At 49.1% G+C, this 17,624-nt stretch overlaps 1 protein-coding gene across 1 annotated transcript; it reads left to right on the top strand.

Annotated features, from left to right (window-relative positions):
- The first annotated feature begins 14,322 nt into the window (after positions 1-14,322).
- Positions 14,323-17,256, top strand: LOC144164869 (uncharacterized). The gene has a single exon (XM_077695116.1). The coding sequence runs from the start codon at positions 15,451-15,453 to the stop codon at positions 16,102-16,104; it is 654 nt and encodes a 217-aa protein (XP_077551242.1). The 5' UTR covers positions 14,323-15,450; the 3' UTR covers positions 16,105-17,256.
- Positions 17,257-17,624: the final 368 nt, after the last annotated feature.

Consider the following 17,624-nt stretch of genomic DNA (forward strand, 5'->3'; position numbering starts at 1 on the left):
GCCGTGCCATGCGCTGTAGAAACAGTCCCATTCAATTCCCGTAACCGGTGCCCGTGATAAACCCCGATGATGTGTTGTGTCCTTTGTGCCGCGTCCTTGCGCATGCGCCCGCTCAGGGAGTGCCACTATCTGCCCTGTTCTCTGCTGCGGCTATCGCTTATAAGCAGCCGCGCCTAATCTTCTGCGTTCTTCGACTAACATCTGGTGACCAATAAACATGGTCTGCTCGTCCCGGTTGACTACTGCCTCCGTCTAGTCAAGAATACAACAGTGGCGACGAGGATGGGATCGCCGTGACCAGGAGGCAACCGGGTCGACACAGCGACATGGCTTCGCTAGGCCAGTTCGAGCGATTCGACGAAGACGAGGACGAGGACTTTTAATCATACGTGGAGCGGTTTGAACACTACGTCCGCGCCGTGAAGGTGAGCGATGACTTGAAAGTCTCGACATTCGTGACCGCCATGGGCAAGAAGACTTACCACACGTTAAAGAACCTGCTCGCCCCGGCAAAGCCTGAGGAGAAGGAATACAGTCAGCTCGTTACAGCTCTTAAGGAGCATTACGCCCCCAAGCGAATGGTGATTGCGGAACGGTTCCGGTTTAATCGCCGGTCCCAGCATGAAGGTGAGTGTGGCTGCATTCGCCGTGGAATTAAAAAGGCTGGCGTCGTCGTGTCAATTTGGGCCCTTTCTGGAAGAAGCGTTGCGGGACCGGTTTGTGGCCGGCTTAAAAGACCAACCGACCCAAGCGGAACTTCTCAAGAAGAGCACATTGACCTTTGCCACAGCGTGCGACATTGCCAAAAGTGTTGAACTAGCTCGGGCCGAGACGAGAAAGTTTCAACCAGCTACGAGACAACCGGAGGACGTGCGTGATGTTCGCCACACCTACCGGGCCAAGCCCGCAGCTAGAGCTTCAGCCAAGCCAGCAGCAGCAGCCGACGGAGCGGAACAACCCATCGAAACGCCAGACTGTTTCCGCTGCGGTGGATCATCCCACGACGGAAGGTCCTGCCCGTTCCGGAAATACAAGTGCCATCTATGCAAGCGGATGGGCCATCTGTCGAGGGTCTGCAAGGCTGCCTCATCGCGCGCGGTGCGGGCCGTAGACGACGTTCGTGACAACCTAGAGATAATGAACGGTGAGGACGAACTTTTGCTGCATAACATATTTGCCGACGACAGTAGCCATCCTAGCTATACGGTGAACGTTAAAGTGGCAGGTAGAAATGTGCGAATGCAAATCGATACAGGGGCATCTGTTTCGATTGTACCTGAAAGTGTGTTTGTGAAGTATTGGCCAGACTTAGCCCTGGAAAGTTGTCGTATTAGGCTACAAACGTACGGGGGCGTTCCCTTGCAGACCGTGGGGAGGGTGAAGGTACCGCTGGAGCACCATGGTCAGGCGGTCACCCTCCCGCTAGTTGTCGTGCGGACGCCACAGAAATGTGAGACGGTGCTGATGGGTCGAGATTGGCTGGAGGTTCTTAAGCTGGACTGGTTGAGCGTGTGCGGTGTCAGGGTAGACAAGGTAGCACAACTGGTAGAAAAATTTCTAGAGGTGTTCGAGCCCGAACTTGGGTTGATAAAAGGCACCCCGGTAAAACTGCTTTTGAAAGAAGGAAGCACGCCGGTGTTCTGCAAGCATCAAGCGGGGCCTTTCGCGATGCGAGACGCGGTGTCAAAAGAATTGCAGGCGCTGGTAGGAGCTGGGGTCCTAATTGCGGTTCAACGTAGCGATTGGGCAACGCCTCTAGTGGTCGTTTATAAACCCAACGGGGAGGTCAGAATTTGCGGGGATTATAAAATGAAAGTGAACCAGTCTCTCCGAACGGAGCATTACCCGTTGCCAGTAATGGAAGATATCCTCGCAACGTTGCACGGGTGTAAATACTTCACAGTCCTAGATCTCCCAACGGCCTACCAGCAACTAGAACTTGATCCGGACTCGCAGACTTTGGTCACCGTGAATACGCGTCTTGGCTTGTTTCAGTATACGCGGCTACCCTATGGGATCACGAGTGCCCCGTCTATTTTTCAGGCGGTAATGGATGACCTGTTAAAAGGCCTAGATAGAGTATCCTGATACATTGATGATGTGTTAATCGCTGGGGAAACCTTCGAGGAGTGCTATCAGAAGGTGGAAAGCGTGCTAGCTAGGTTTAAGGAACATGGCATTAAACTGAAAAAAGAAAAATGTCAGTTCTTTGAGACGTCACTGACCTACTTGGGCCACGTGATAGACGGGAACGGAATTAGGCCTTCAGACGTAAAAATAGCAGCAATCAAGGAAGCACCAGCCCCAAAGAATAAACAGGAACTCCGGGCGTATCTGGGGCTGTTGAATTTCTATGGCAAGTTCGTTCCCAACCTATCAGCAGAACTAAAACCGCTATACGACCTACTCAGAGATAGCACAAAATGAAAATGGACAGCTGAGGCCGAGCGAGTGTTCCAAACAAGCGAGTGTTCCAAAGGATGGCTTACGCAAAACACAGTATTAGCGCACTACGACCCATCGAAGGATCTCGGCCTCGTCTGTGACGCGTCAGCCTAGGGAGTGGGAGCTATACTGTTCCACAAAGAAGGCCCAGTGGAAAGGCCGATAGCCTTTGCGTCGAGGATTCTCCGTAAATCCGAGCAGGCGTATGCGCACATCGAAAAAGAGGCATTGGAAGTAGTGTTCGGGCTGCGCAGATTTCACAAATACTTGTTTGGTCGAACCTTTAGCATATACTCTGATCACAAGCCATTGCTTGGCCTGCTCGCGCATGATAAGCCAGTTCCCGCAATGGCAGCAGCGCGTGTTCAGCGTTGGGCTTTGCTTCTTGCAGCCTATAACTACCGCTGGGTTTATCGCAAGGCTAGCGAGATTGCAAATGCTGCCGCACTGTCGCGGTTGCCTTTGCAGTTGTCGAGCCAAGCACCCGAGTCGGAAGACGTACATTTTCAATGCAGAGCATTTCTTTAACTCACGATGTCACCCGTTCTTGGCGTCCGTAGTTGTCCGCATCGCTCGCCTCTACATGCCCGGCTCGGACGTTTCGGTATCGGCGCGATCAACATTCCATAGCGCGCCCAGGCACGTTTCAAGGACACTCTCTCCCCTCTCTCGGACTCAACGTGCGCCGAGGCTGCCAAATTTACTGCTGACGAGCGCTCTCTCGTCAGAAGTTGCCACAAGTGCAACAACATTAACGTAACGCAAACTACTTAACGTCGTGCGCCCCCGGAAATGCTCTGCATTTGATCGTACCCCTTGCGAGGGGCATGTTTCACTGCGTCGCCATGCGAACAGTTTGCCACGCTTTAGTTTCAGTTCCGTATCTCCCCGCCGCGGCCGTGGAGAGAAGGCGGCCGGCCGCGACTCTCGCCACCGCGGCGCTGCGGTTGCGAGTTGCGCTAGGAAAGCGAGCGTCGTCTGCTAGCGGGGAGCGGAACGCGTTCCGCTCGGCATCTCCGGTCTTCGCCACTTCTGGCTGCGCACTGCAAAAGAAATTATTTACTACGGTTAGTGAAGTTTACTCTTTGGTGCAGCAGTGATTACAATCTAGTTTTTTTCATTTTTTTTTCTTTGCTCGATGAAACCCCGCTGTCTGCAAAAGAGATTAGAATGGACACGAAAAGGGACAAGGTCCTATCAAAAGTTCTGTTTTACACTGAAAACGGCTGGCCTTCGCATGGGGCAGACGATACACTAGCCCCTTATTTTGTACGGCGTAGCAAACTGTCTGTTGACCAGGATTGTGTAACCAGGGGAAATCGCGTGATAGTCCCTGTTGCGCTTCGTGAAAAGGTGTTATCAATGCTGCATGAGGGCCACCCGGGAAGGACGCGCATGAAAATGTTATCTAGAAGACACGTGTGGTGGCCGAGGTTAACTCAAGACATAGAACGAGCAGTGAAAGAGTGTGTTACGTGTCAACTGGCGCAAAACTCAGCACCCAGCGTCCCATTGTTGTCGTGGGGCTGGCCGACGCGAAGGTGGGAGAGAGGGCATTTGGACTTCGCGTATCGAGAACAATAGTGGTTTCTTGTGCTGGTGGACGCGCATTCAAAGTGGGTGGAAGTGTTTGTGATGAAAACGACGATCAGTGAAAAGACGGTGGAAAAACTGCGTAGTGTGTTCGCTGCTTATGGATTGCCGGAAGTAGTGGTTACGGATAATAGCCCGCAGTTCACGTCAACTCAGTTTCCAACGTTTTTGAGCAGGAATGGCATTCGGCATGTGAAGTCGCCTCCTTATCATCCAGCATCAAACGGCAGCGCTGAACGGTGTGTGCAAACCATAAAAAGAGATCTCTTCAAGCAGGTCCTCGACGAGCAGCGGACTGGGGAAACAAAGACTCTCCAGCATCACATTGACCAGTTCCTGTTCAGGTACCGCAACACCCCAACCGGTACTACAGATGAAACTCCAGCGCAACGGTTCTTGTCGTGGAAGCCGCGGACGCGGTTGAGCCTTTTGCATCCAGATATGGAGAAAGGAATGACCGAAAAATTGGAACGAGAAGGGAGTCGGCGAACCAAATGCGAGGAGGCTGCAGAGAATTCAGTGAAGGCTCTCGCGTATTAGTGAAAGGCTTGCGCTCGGGTGACGCCCGATTGCTCGAAGGAACCGTGCTCAGGTGTGTGAGCATCAGCACATACGTGGTGTCTACGGGAGGAGATGAGCGCTATGTTTATGCCGATGACTTACGCCCATGTACCTTCCAGGAGGGCCCGAGGTACCATCAGGCCCCGGAATGTGAGCTTCCTGACCGCTGGAATCCCATGGCACACCAACAAATCCCACTCGGGACTCCGGACTGGGCAAGCACCGCAGCTCCAGGTCCCGGTTACCAAGGCGGTCCTGCCGGCCTCGAGTCAGCCCTCGACCGAGGACACCGTGGTCCTACCGCCGGCTACGGTGAAGCCAATCGCAGCCCGTAGCCCCGCGTCCGCAGATCAGGCCTCCGTGCCAGGTCTTACCTATACCGAAGCCCGCGCATCAGAAATGGAGAGGGACAAGGATCCCCAACCAGTCCTCCGACGCTGCACGCGGAAAAGACAACCCCCGGAACGCTACAAACCGTAGCACCGACTAATGAACGTTGTGTTTGGGAAGGGATGTTGTGTCATTTGTGCCGCGTCCTTGCGCATGCGCCCGCTCAGGGAGTGCCACTATCTGCCCTGTTCTCTGCTGCGGCTATCGCTTATAAGAAGCCGCGCCTAATCTTCTGCGTTCTTCGACTAACATCTGGTGACCAATAAACATGGTCTGCTCGTGCCGGTTCACTACTGCCTCCGTCTAGTCAAGAACGCACCGTAACCGGTGCCCCTGATAAACCCCGATGAAAGCTCTAAAGCAGGAGTTGAAAGCTCTAAAGAGTTGAAAGCTCTAAAAGCAGGATCGGTCGAGGCATACACGGTCGAGGAATCGGGAAACTGTGATCGGAGCACGCGCGCATTGGACGAAGAACTGCATCTGCTGGTAACTGCGGCCACCTGTAAAATCAAGCAAACTAGCTTGTAGCGATCGGACGCCATGCCGCCGCCGGACCCACTGAAGAGGAGCAGTCGAGGTGTCGGTCTTATATCCACCGCTGATGCCGCAGACGTCACTGCTGCGCCGTGCCATGCGCTGCAGAAACACTCCCATTCAAGTCCGTAACCGGTGCCCGTGATAAACCCCGATGATAAGTTGAAAGCTTGAAAAGCAGGTTCGGTCGAGGCATACACGGTCCAGGAATCGGGAAACTGTGATCGGAGCACGCGCAAATTGGACGAAGAACTGCATCTGCTGGTAACTGCGGCCACCTGTAAAATCAAGCAGACTAGCTTGTAGCGATCGGACGCCATGCCGCCGCCGGACCCACAGTCCGGCGGTGGCATGGGTTGCTTCATTGGTTGCTTCATTGTTTGCGGCTGCGCCGTTGTTTTTATACTACTCGTCTGATGTTCAGGCATGATTTGCCGTGAATGTAACCTGCCTGGTTGCATCGATATCGTTGAAAACCGCGAAGAATGACCGTTACGATTTGCCGATCTTCGGATCAAGAACTTGTGACGATGCGATGACGATTGGATGTCTTGCGAGTGAGAGAGTGCGAATCAGTCAGTGATCGAACATTCTTTTGGAAACATTTAAATGTGATAAAATCTGATTTTTATGAGGTTGAAATTTACGGGTAAATTTGTCCGCCGTAAGGATAGAGTGACGCTCACAAATGTTGCACACATCGGTGGCGCAACTGCTTGTGGTGCGGATGTTCAATGGGAATGTGTAGCAAAAATTAGAAGTTGATTAAACACTGAATGCGTGCATAATAACCGAACATAATAGACAGGACGAGAGTGCAATAGACGTTTGCATGTTTTGGAACATGCAGTGAGCACCTTGCTTACACGTTGGTTGACTTCGATGGCCAAACAATTATGGCGCTTTTTGCTTAAGCTATCAATATTACCCCACAATGGAGTAACCTGAAATGCTATCCCCATACACTGCAGAGTGTCGTTACGTTCCAATGGTCATGCAATGCATCCAGTACTGTGGCCCCACTGTCGCTCAGATGAATGCTGGGGAGTGCCACATTTTATCAGAAAATGTGGTGTGTGCCTGACTATCAAAGTTTGCCCGGATCCACAGAAGAAACGTCAGGAGTTCCTCCACCACAATTTAATCTGGCTGGTGTTGTAGTGGCCAAGGCCAAAAGGCGTTGGCTAAGAAGCTATACACAAGTTTATGCATCTTGCCTATGCCACTAGTGCGTATGTATACAAAATATGCGGGCACACACATGCATACACCAGCATATATGCTTACAGAATGCAATGCAAGCTAGATGAAAAAAAAATTTGTGTGCCTAATGTCAATTCATGTGGTAGTGCTTGAACAGACACTAAGCACTGATTAGTGACTGTTACTTATCTTGTTTTGTGTGACTAGTTCAGGCACTAATCTGGGTTCGACAGTGCATGATGACCTTGGCATTGTTTATGCTGTTAAGTTCTAAAAGCGTGTGGCTAAGGCATTCTGCTGCTGAACACGAGGTCGCGGGTTCGATTGCCGGCCATGGCGGCCGCGTTTCTAATCGAGGCGGAAAGCAAAATCGCCCGTGTGTACGAGGTGGCGGCGCACGTTAAAGATCCCCAGGTGGTCAAAATTAATCCGGAGCCCTCCACTATGGCGCGCCTCATCGCCTGCGTTGCGTCGCCGTGGTAAACCCTACAATCAATCAATAAACCAAGTGTCAATTCTACAAGTAACATTGACTGCCAGGTCCTGCTTACAGGTTGAAATGAAAATATGGCTGCAAAGCAAGCCATAAATCCTACTTTATTTTTCACTAAGTGCAGACAAAATTTTCACTGAAGAGTTGTCAGTTCGTCTGTGTACACTAGCTGGCAGGAAAGGCCTCCACGGCGCTATTACAAATTTAAAGCTTCCCAGTCATAACATTAATGGGATGACAACTCGACCAAAATGTTTAGAGGTGGCACAACTTTTCACTGCGACCGATAGCATTATCTACCTGTCTGCTCTTGCCTGAAATGGCCATATCTGGTGTACACCATGGTTTGCTCACTGTTGAAAGCAATACCCTAAATCCTGAAACGCTGCGATAAAACACCGGTCTGTCAAGGGAGCACCAAATTTCTGAGTTAATACAAAATGTGAAAGTAAAGGTACTCTATTAGTATAATGTAGTTAAGTGACCTCAACAGCTGAAATACGCAACATTTTTGCAGGAGGGGGGGAGGGGGCTTTGTTTTACGTGCCGAAGCTGCACATGCACCTTGAAGGACACCACATTAGGAGCTATGGATCAAGTTGGACCACTTGGGGGCCTTAAAATGTGCAACGAAATATCTATACACAGGTTTTCTTTTTCACCTCTACCAGAAAAATGGCTGCCACAGCTGGGATTGAACCCACGTCTTCGATGATGGCAGCAAAACATCGTAGCTGCTGGGCAGTTACAGTGGGTTACCGCAAGACACGCCTGCTTAGGTCGGCTTTATTGCACGACACCTACGCAATGCAAGAAAACCTAATGCGTGCAAAACCTTGCCCAAAGCCAATTTGTTCACTCTGGTGTACATTAGATGAAGTGGCATGTTACCAGTACAGAGTTTATGAGCTGGGAAGAACCATCTACTCAAGAGAACGGCATGAGCAAGACATTGAGTTATTACTTGTCGGCACTGCCTGCAGTAACATACTGGTCCTAGTAGGCCTGCATAGCAAGGGCCTCTTTTGAATGTCTGGAAGGACTGCCATCATCCAGTCAAATATATACTGCTATTCACAGCATGTTGAAGAACCACATCCATGTGTGCAAAATTTTTTCCACTACTGCGCTGTCTTTTCTTCACCTTTTTTGTACCATTTTCTAATCAGTGCACACACTCTCGTGTTAGGTCGTGATTGTCCAAGTTATCCTTGACCGCAGCTTTCAAAGCTATTACAGTAAATTAATGATATTCATATTCGAACATAATTTATTATATTTGCAGTTACTTTTTCTATTTGCATGGGATTTGCAGTACCGAATTTTGTCATTGTGCACTTCTAGCAAAAAGCAATATCGCAGGAGTAGTGCATCAAATTCCTTTGGGAGACTAATTTTTTTTCGCAATCTGATGCAGCATGCACAGTCGGCGCTTCATTTTTATTGTTTTCTGTGAACTACATATCCTCCATTAAAGAAGAGTTTGGAAGTCATTTGACTACAGGAAGTGCAAGTAGGAGCGCTTGAGTGGAGGGAGCACAGCTTGGTCATCGTTCTGATTTGTTTTTTGTTCAGTACGAAGCTTCGATATCAGTTGAAATAGTTGGCCTGTCCATCCGTCAGTGGAGCCTGTGGGGCCAATACACTGCACAAGCATGAGGCAATAAAGCCACACAGGCCAGAGCCCGGATAAGAAAACTGCGCCTCTCTCACAAAGCCATGTTGATTCCCCGAACTGGGGCTCCCCGCTTTTTCCACCCCTCCAAGTTGGTGGCTGCCCTCTTTGCTGTCGTAGTAAATTGACCACTCGCCATGCTCAGCTCCTTTTTCCCAAAGCTTCATACCTCTACAAGTACCAGACTCCGGTTAAGATGAACTCCAAGTGCCATGATTAAGATGAACAATACTTTTGTTCACTTGTAACATCCACAACGCAAAATTGCGCCCATCTTCCCGCGACGGAACCCTGATGTGATGCGACGCATCGGGGGGTTCAATTGGCGTTTCCATTGGGTTGATTCTCTAAGTCGGGTGAAACGTGTTGTGAACGCGTATGATGCATTCCATGACATTCGGGTGTTCTCATACGCGGGAAGATGGGCGTAATTTTACTTTAGCGTTTCGAGTGATGCTGGTATTGGATAGTGTCACACCACTAGCTGAAGGGACCGTCGCTTCCATCACGTCTTCATCGGAAGAATCGAGTCAAGCACGCAGCCGTCAAGCAAAGTGACGCGAAGTCGAACGAGAGCGAGCGCTGACTGAACCGCTGCAGCGCGCTACCGGCTTTATAGTTACAGCGCCTGAAGGAGAGGAGACAGCGGAGGAGAGTCGCGCATGCGCGCACTTGCGCGACGGGAGCGGAGCGAAGCGAGCGAAGCGCGCGCACGCAGCTGTTGTTTATGATAATGAGACGGAGTGAGAGTGCTGGGCACAGCTGTTGGAGAGAAGAGCGGAGGAGAGTCGCGCATGCGCAGGTGGCGTGCGGACGCCGCCGACGCAGGAGGGACATGCCTCAGAGCAAGAGAAGCGCCGCATCTAATAACGTCCGCTTAAGACGTCCGCTTAATTTCTGGTAATACAAATTTTCGCCGTCCCCTCAAGTTTGTCCTAATGTATATGTATATAATGCTAACCGTCTCTCCGTACTATCGTCCGCTGCGCATCCTGTGCAGCTACTGCACTCACTAAGTGGGTCCAGATGGACCCTGCTCCTAGTGCCTCCACACTATAACAGTACCCTGTCCTTGCCAATCACTGAGCGAGAATGCGCCACTATTCAGGGCACACACAGGCTTCACTCAACAGCGAGCACAACACTACAAAGTGGGGATCCTAGTGCTCCCGCATAAAAATAGTGCAGGTGGAAACGTTATCTGTTGTGTAGTCCTCTAAACATCTTGGCTGTGACTCTTATAAGGCAAAAGCTGTGTCACCAGCGGCTACTACAGATCATTTTTGAAATGAAACTCTTTCCAAGATCATAGCGAGTTGTGCACAACTTTAAAAAGGTCGCCTCCAGATGAAATCTTCCGAGTGTGTTTTCGGTACCTTTAAAGTGTGCCATGCTTTGTACAACAACAACGCAAGGAAAGATGCACAAAATTTGTGGTAAGAAGCATGCTAAGCCCCTTGTTAGTTGTGCGATGAGACACCTTTGACTTGACATAAAGCTTTCATTAGCCAAATCAACTGATGTATCAGGGACCACTTGAAAATGTGCACCTTCGGTAGAAAATTACACAGGCCGTTTGAGTGCAACATTGTAATTGTGCACCCAAGTTGAGAAAAAGAAAAATAGTGGTAGAAAGCACGGAAGTAATGACACATAATGTAACAAACGTTTTGTATCAAATGAAAAAACAATTTGTGAGTTCTGCTCCAAGGAATGTGCTCTTGTGAAACGCCTGCGACCTTTTTTTATGCTGGTTATACCTGATCCTGTGACCTTTTTTTATGCTTCTTATACCTGACCGACATACCCTAAATAAATCGGTTGCAAGTAGCGCCCGTCCTCTCTGTTCAATGTCCTTGTGGTCTTCACACCCAGAACTGGTGCACGTACCAATGAGCTCTTGAAGAGTGGTTGGAAGGTAAAAGTGGCTATGGTGCAGCTGTTCCACTAGTAGAAAAAGAAAATCCGGGGTGGTCTGCTATAAAACAGATTTTCACCCAAAGGCCAAATTCGGCCTAAAACAGCACATCATCCTATCCTAACGCCGAATGCAAGCACAAAACAGTGCGGCACTTTTCTGCTGTATATGCGGCAATTATTTGGAAGCAGTCTGTACCTGCCTTGCTGACAGAAATATAAGCGAACAGATGCGCATCATAAGTGGGTAGCACAGGTCACAGCTGTACCTAGAGCTTCTATGTACAGTTAAAAAGCATTGCGCCTTTCGTTTTTCACCCTTCGCACGAACTTAAGACTGCATGCTTATTAAATTCTTCTGAACGGAACATACTTATACTGACACACGTCAAAATATGCGACTACAGATCCCACATGCTAGAATACACTACTAACATACTGAAGCGGAGCTTGCAGGCTCTAGTAGAATGTAAAACCATGTTGAAGCACACTAGGTTATCTAGAATTTCTGAGGTATTAGTCACTATTGCCAGGCATATTCCATCACAACTATGCGATAAGTGACTGCCGGAAGCACGCCGGGCAATACACGAAGCAGCACAGGCACCAATGTCGGAAGCTTGCAGGGAGCGTAACGCTCGCCTTCCACTCTCAGATTCCTTGGTACAAACGGGTGGTGGTGCTGCACCAAATGCAGCACGGTGAGCCAACTTCACACAAGGATCGCACCGAAAACACTCAGCAGCAGTTTGAAGAAAGCAACCAGCATGAATGGCACATTGCAGGAGCTTCCAAATAAAACTGGGCTACTGATTCACCGTAGCTCGGCAGACGCGTCCTGTTGGTGATGGGCAGCACAGCTGAGCGAAGCGACTAAAACCTGATCGCAACACGGACGTTGTTCAGTGCACGGTGGAAGAATAGACTTCTTCCATCGCGGTTCAGTGCGCGTTGCAAGTGTTGCCAGCGTAGCCGCGAGGGGCAGCGTTCAGCGTCGGTTGCGGGCAGGAAAAGCAGTGTTGCCAGCACGCGTTTGTACAGTATGCTGGCAACAACGTCCGTGTTGCAGTCAGGTTTTAGTCGCTTCGGCCAAGTAAGACGTGTAGCTCGTGTGGTAAGAGCGAGACGCTCTGTCCGGCCAACAACAAGTCGGGATCATGACGTCACTGTTAAAAGTCACGTGTGAAAAACATTTTCGTCACTTCCTTTATAATTTCACCCCATTGTTTTGTGCGTTTGTTTTTGTGGTACGGCCGCTTCGGCGTTTGGCGTCCGAGTTGGCTTCTCTCAACGGAGATGCTATTCGCGTGATACGTTGTCGTGGCCGGTCATTTAAATCGAGTAAGTGCACCGTCGAGCTGTTAACACTCGTCTTCAAATTGTCTGCTTCCCTCAGCCAGCTGAGGGTGAGGCGGCGTGCTGAGCCCTCGCTGGCGAAACGGCGACACGATGACACCGATCCGAAGTGTCTTACCACTACTTCTGCGTTCCCTATCCTACAAGCATGGTACCAGTCATGTTGCCATCAGCAACAACGTACATCAACGCGCCGCAGAGTTCACCACACGAAGATATGCTGTGTTGTGATGTAGCGAATTCAGTGATGTAGGAATGATTGTGTGAATCGGGGCGGATTGTGATAGCTGTGAAATGCGGTAATGCGGTACAGTTTAAATGCGGAAATGTGATGTGGCCGAGCTCACTGTGTCTACCGAGTGTACTCTGATATCGCCCTTCATATCAGCTCGCTCGTCGGCTGAGTGTGATGCTTTCCACGGGCAGCTATTGTTTCAGGGCGCCGTTGTAGGCAACAGGCTTTGCTGCAATGCAATTGTCATGTGCGGGTAAAAGACAGCAGGAAAGTGCTGAAAAGCAACGAGCGCTTCAAAAACAACGTACGCGAAAAACGTATCAGACAGGCGTACTTGTCGTCCTTTCTTCTCAAACTTTGTTTTTGTAGCGATCTTTTTTTTAGTATTTAGTCAATATCGTTAACCAACTCGACCAAGAGCACATTTTGAAGAGAAATGTGCTTTGGGGGAGCGCTTAAATTTGAGAATATTTGTTCCTATTAGGAACTTTTCAAACAAAACAGCTTCAAAAGTCGAATTGTTCGCGCTCCCTTATTTTGTACAGACACTCCTAAAAATATAAAATTCAGAAAGTTTTTTTTACTTAAAACGGGTCCTGTTTAGTGGTTGCAAATAAGACTTCTATAGTATGGCAGACTTTACAAAATAACAATCAAGTAGCAGAAAAAAAAGAGTAGCAGCAACTTTGACAACCTGATTTGACAATCTGATTTGATTGGCAGCAGCGGCAGCGCAGCAAGCACGTCGCTCACGCATGAAATTGTCTTTGCAGCGTACTTTGCTGGCCGCTGTCCCTATCAACGAAAAGCCGTATCTGCGTCGCCCCTTCGTCAGAAGCCCCGGCCTCTGACCGCTGCAAACCTGAACGTGATGACCGGACTTGGTGCGCAGTGACCACCTGGATGCACTGTATCATCGGCGAAAAACCACCACCAGGGATCGCTACCTTCGTTGAACATCACCATAAAAACAAGCCGGCCACGTGGGCCCACTCCATTGTCAGCAGTGGCAGCGCAGCAAGCACGTCACTCACGCACGAAATTGTCTTTGCAGGTCAGTTTTGAATTCCTTTTTTTTTTGTCGGTACCATTTTTGCCGGTGCTGCTGCTGTTGCCAAAGTGTACCAGTATCATGTTACCTGAAGTCACCCGGCTATTCAAGGAATTTCGGCAAGGATTTCGCGAAATGCGCGCTGCACTTGAAAGGTTGTTTCGGAAGGAGAATCGCGAAATGAAAGCAAGCTTCGACTTCTTCAACAAGCAGTTTGAAGATCTGACGAAGCACTGCTCTCAGCTTGAAAAAGAAAACCTTCAACTTAAAGTGCAGAACGCTTCCTTAGCACAAGATTTTGCGCAGTTAAAAAAGAATGCAGCCGAGAGTGAGCAGCGCCAAACCAAGCTTCAGCAGTATTCGCGCAACAGAAACATTGAAGTACAAAACGTCCCCTTTGTTAAGGGCGAAAACCTTGCTGAAACCCTTGAGAAGCTTGGGGAAGCGATAAGTGAACCAATCACCCCACGTGACGTTGATTGTACCACCGTGTACCTTCAAAAGATTCCACTTGCCCACACATTATTGTACGATTCCAGAGTCGGTCGCAGCGATACACGGTTCTTGAAAAGGCTCAAGATGCGCCTGTCTGCAAATCACGTCGGCTTTACTGAGACTGCTCCTGAGACCACTCCTATCTACGTCAATGAGCACCTTTGCCCGCAGCTCAAAAAGCTTTTGAAGTTGAAGTTGAAGTTTATTTTTTCTTTCCGCATACAGGGTGAAAGGACGGAAAGACCGGGGGAAAAGCAAAAGGCTAGAAGCCAGACAGAGGCTTTTCCCCCAATGGCAGTTTTGCAAGGCTATGCATTTTAAAGAAGAACATATTAGGAAAAGTTACACAGCACACATCTTTGATGTACCCCAAAACACTATTTCAGAATTGCACACATGTACAAAAAAAGCACAGTCCCTGAAAAGCATACATCTCGTAATAAATCAAAACATACAATGTTAGCATGGCACATGAAGGCAAACAAAAAATACAAATTTTACCCGAAAGTGAAGCAGCTAAAAAAGAAAAAAAAAAGCGCAAGTTCGAGAATGCTGTTTACATACATTATCCGAAATATTACAATTGTAGGTCATTTTTTATAAGTAATGTTTTATATTTCTTCTTAGATCTTATATTACTGAGGTCGATGAGGTGGCCAACTTTATTTAGAAGGGTAGGAACTTGGTAGTTTACGTGTTGCTTGCCATAGTTAGTTCTAGTGAGTGGTCTCTTTAATTGTGGTTTACGAAAAGTATGTGCGGACTTAGGGCCGAAGTGTCGTTAACATGTAATTTGTTGCTACTGATGTAATGTAATAACTTGACATAGTAAACTTGGGTTGCTCGGAATATATCATGTTTTTTAAACAGTGGGGTGGTATGGAGAAGTGGAGGTGGGCCTTGAAGTATAGTTAGTCTGTTGTAGTTTCTACAGGTCGTGGTGCCCCATACTAGCGTGCAGTAAGTTAACTTAGAATAAAACAACGTGTAATACAGAACTTTCTTTAACTACAAAGGAATAATTCGTGACAATTTGTGTAAGCTGTGGTAACGTGATAGCGACGGCCAAGGAGCGGTGATAGCGCCGGACGCTGTGGGGTTCCCTGTGTGTTTAGCCGCCTGGTTGTTATCTGTTCCGGCCGGTGACGTCCCGCTGGTCCTAAATATATGTGTTGGTCAGCGCAGAATAAAGGCTGATTCTTCGTCATGACTACCGGTGTCGAAGTTATTACATGTGGCGACGAGGATGGTCGACGGCCCGCGTAGCCTAAGAAAAAAGTGTCCCCAGTAACAAGTGAGCAGGCAGCCAAGCACTGCGAACCGACGGAGTGACGGACGAAATGCTGCACCTTCTTTGGGATTACGCCAGCACCCCGGAAACGGGTTCTTCGACGGACCGTCAAGAAACGCCCCTTGTCACCCCAACGCTCCAACGCCGCCATGATGCAACTTCGTAAGCCACGCCGTAAAACTCAGACTTTTGAGTGCCTTGCATCTGCAAAATGTCGCATTTGGGCAAATTAAGCGAGTTTGATCCGAGAACTCAGAACTTTGTCTCGTACCTTGAGCGCTTCGAACTTTTCATAATTGCTAATGATGTGAAACAGGAAAAAGTGCTGCCCGTGTTTCTGACTGCAATTGGCGCAGAAGCATATGAAGTGCTCAAAAGTTTGGTTGTGCCAGACGCGCCTGCGAACAAAACATTTGCAGAGGTGAAACAGTTGCTTCAGGCGCATTACAGTCCTTCGAGTTTAGTGATAGCTGAACGGTGCAAATTCAATAGGCGTGTTCAACACGAACAAGAAAGTGTCGAAGATTTTATTGTAGAACTGAAGCACCTAGCCGGGAAATCCGATTTCGGCGAGTTTTTGAATGATGCTTTGCGAGACAGGCTTGTGGAAGGGGTTAGAAATGAGGACACCCAGCGTGCGCTATTCGCCGAGAAAAACTTTGATAATGCATGCAAAATTGCTTTGGGCCGAGAGGTAGCAGCCCGAGACTCGGCATTAATGAAGGCTACGGAAGGCAACATACATTCTCTGAAGAGTCGGCAAAGGGAGAAAAGAGAGCGCTGCGACGCTACTAGTCAGCCTAGTCAGTCTCGTCCGAACATTCAATGCGAGCAATGTGGCAAGAACCACTCTGCAAGTAAGTGATGGTACAAAGAGTTTAGGTGCCGGCGGTGCGACAAGCTAGGGCATTTGCAGAAAATGTGTCGAAATGAGCCTAGACGAAGCAAACGAACTAACGCGGTAGAATGTTCGGAGGAAGAAAGTGAGCAGGAAGTATATCATTTTGTCAACATGACGCATTCCTCTTACGAGGTCAGCGTGGTGGTAGAAGGCAGACCGCTGCAGATGCAGATTGACACAGGCGCAGCTGTGGCGATAGTTCCAGAAAGCGTGTACAAGGCGACTTTTCCGCACGTCAGGTGCACGCCGTCTCAAGTATCGTTGCGCACGTATACGGGAGAGCAGCTGCAGCTGAAGGGACAGTGTGAAGTAGCCGTCCACCACAACAACCAGAGAGTGACATTGCGAGTTGTTGTAGTGAAAGACGAAGGCACACGACTTCCCGTGTTGCTGGGCCGCAATTGGCTAGAAAGGCTCAAGCTGGACTGGTGAGGAATCGGGAAAATAACTTGCGAAGACAGGGTCCAGGCACTGAAAAAAAATTTCCTTCTGTTTTCTCGAGTGAACTTGTCGAGATACGAGGGTTTGAAGCGAAAGTTATTCTCCAGACAGGTTGCACGACTGTGTTTTGCCGTGCAAGACCTGTTCCTTTCGCAATACGAGAGCCCACAGAAAAACAGCTAAGGAGCATGGTAGAGAAGGGCACAATAAAGCAAGTTCCTCGCAGTGATTGGGAACTCCAATGGTCAATATTCAGAAAAATGATGGTAGTTACAGAATATGTGGAGACTACATAATAACGATCAACCCGGTGTTAAAAACCGATCATTACCCCCTGCCGAGACCAGAGGATTTGTACTCGAGCATTGCAAATGGCAAAGTATTCTGCGTTCTAGATTTGTCGTCTGCGTATCAACAAGTGCATCTCAGTCCCGAATCCAGACCATTGTTGACAATTAACACAAGCTTAGGTCTGTTCGAGTTCCAGCGCCTTCCGTATGGCGTGACCAATGCACCCGCAATTATTCAGGCTGTAATGGATAGAGTCTTGCGTGCCATACCGAATGTCGGATGTTACATAGACGACGTTATAGTGTCAGGTGCGGACTCCGCTGATTGCCAAAAGACACTCGAACGCGTCTTGGAAAGGTTCCGTGATTACAATATCACGTTAAATGAAAGCAAATGCCGCTTTTAAATGCAGAGCATTTCTTTAACTCACGATGTCACCCGGCGTTGTCGGCGTGCCTCGGCGTCCGCAACAGCCGTTCCAGGTGCGCCCTCTCCCCCACTCCTCCTCTCCCGCATCACGCTACCCTCCTCGCTCTCAACAACAGGTCCGCACCCCTCCCCCTACACTATATAAAAAAAGTAATACTTACCTGCGCCTGGTTTCGATCACACGACCCTGCGGGCGGAACGCAAGGTACATGGTGCTCTACCCACTGCGCCACACAGCCGACACAGAATGGAAGGCTACGAACGCGCCTTATATCCTTGACTCATTCAAACTACGTCAAGAAGCTGCTGATACAACGCATTTA

This window comes from Haemaphysalis longicornis, unplaced genomic scaffold (assembly GCF_048455015.1).
Source record: "Haemaphysalis longicornis isolate Haplotype H1 unplaced genomic scaffold, Haemaphysalis longicornis Haplotype H1 scaffold_1, whole genome shotgun sequence".
Lineage (NCBI taxonomy): Eukaryota > Metazoa > Arthropoda > Arachnida > Ixodida > Ixodidae > Haemaphysalis > Haemaphysalis longicornis.

Coding starts and splice junctions, on each gene's coding strand:
- LOC144164869 (XM_077695116.1), top strand. CDS start 15,451: ATGTCGCATTTGGGCAAATTAAGCGAGTTTGATCCGAGAACTCAGAAC.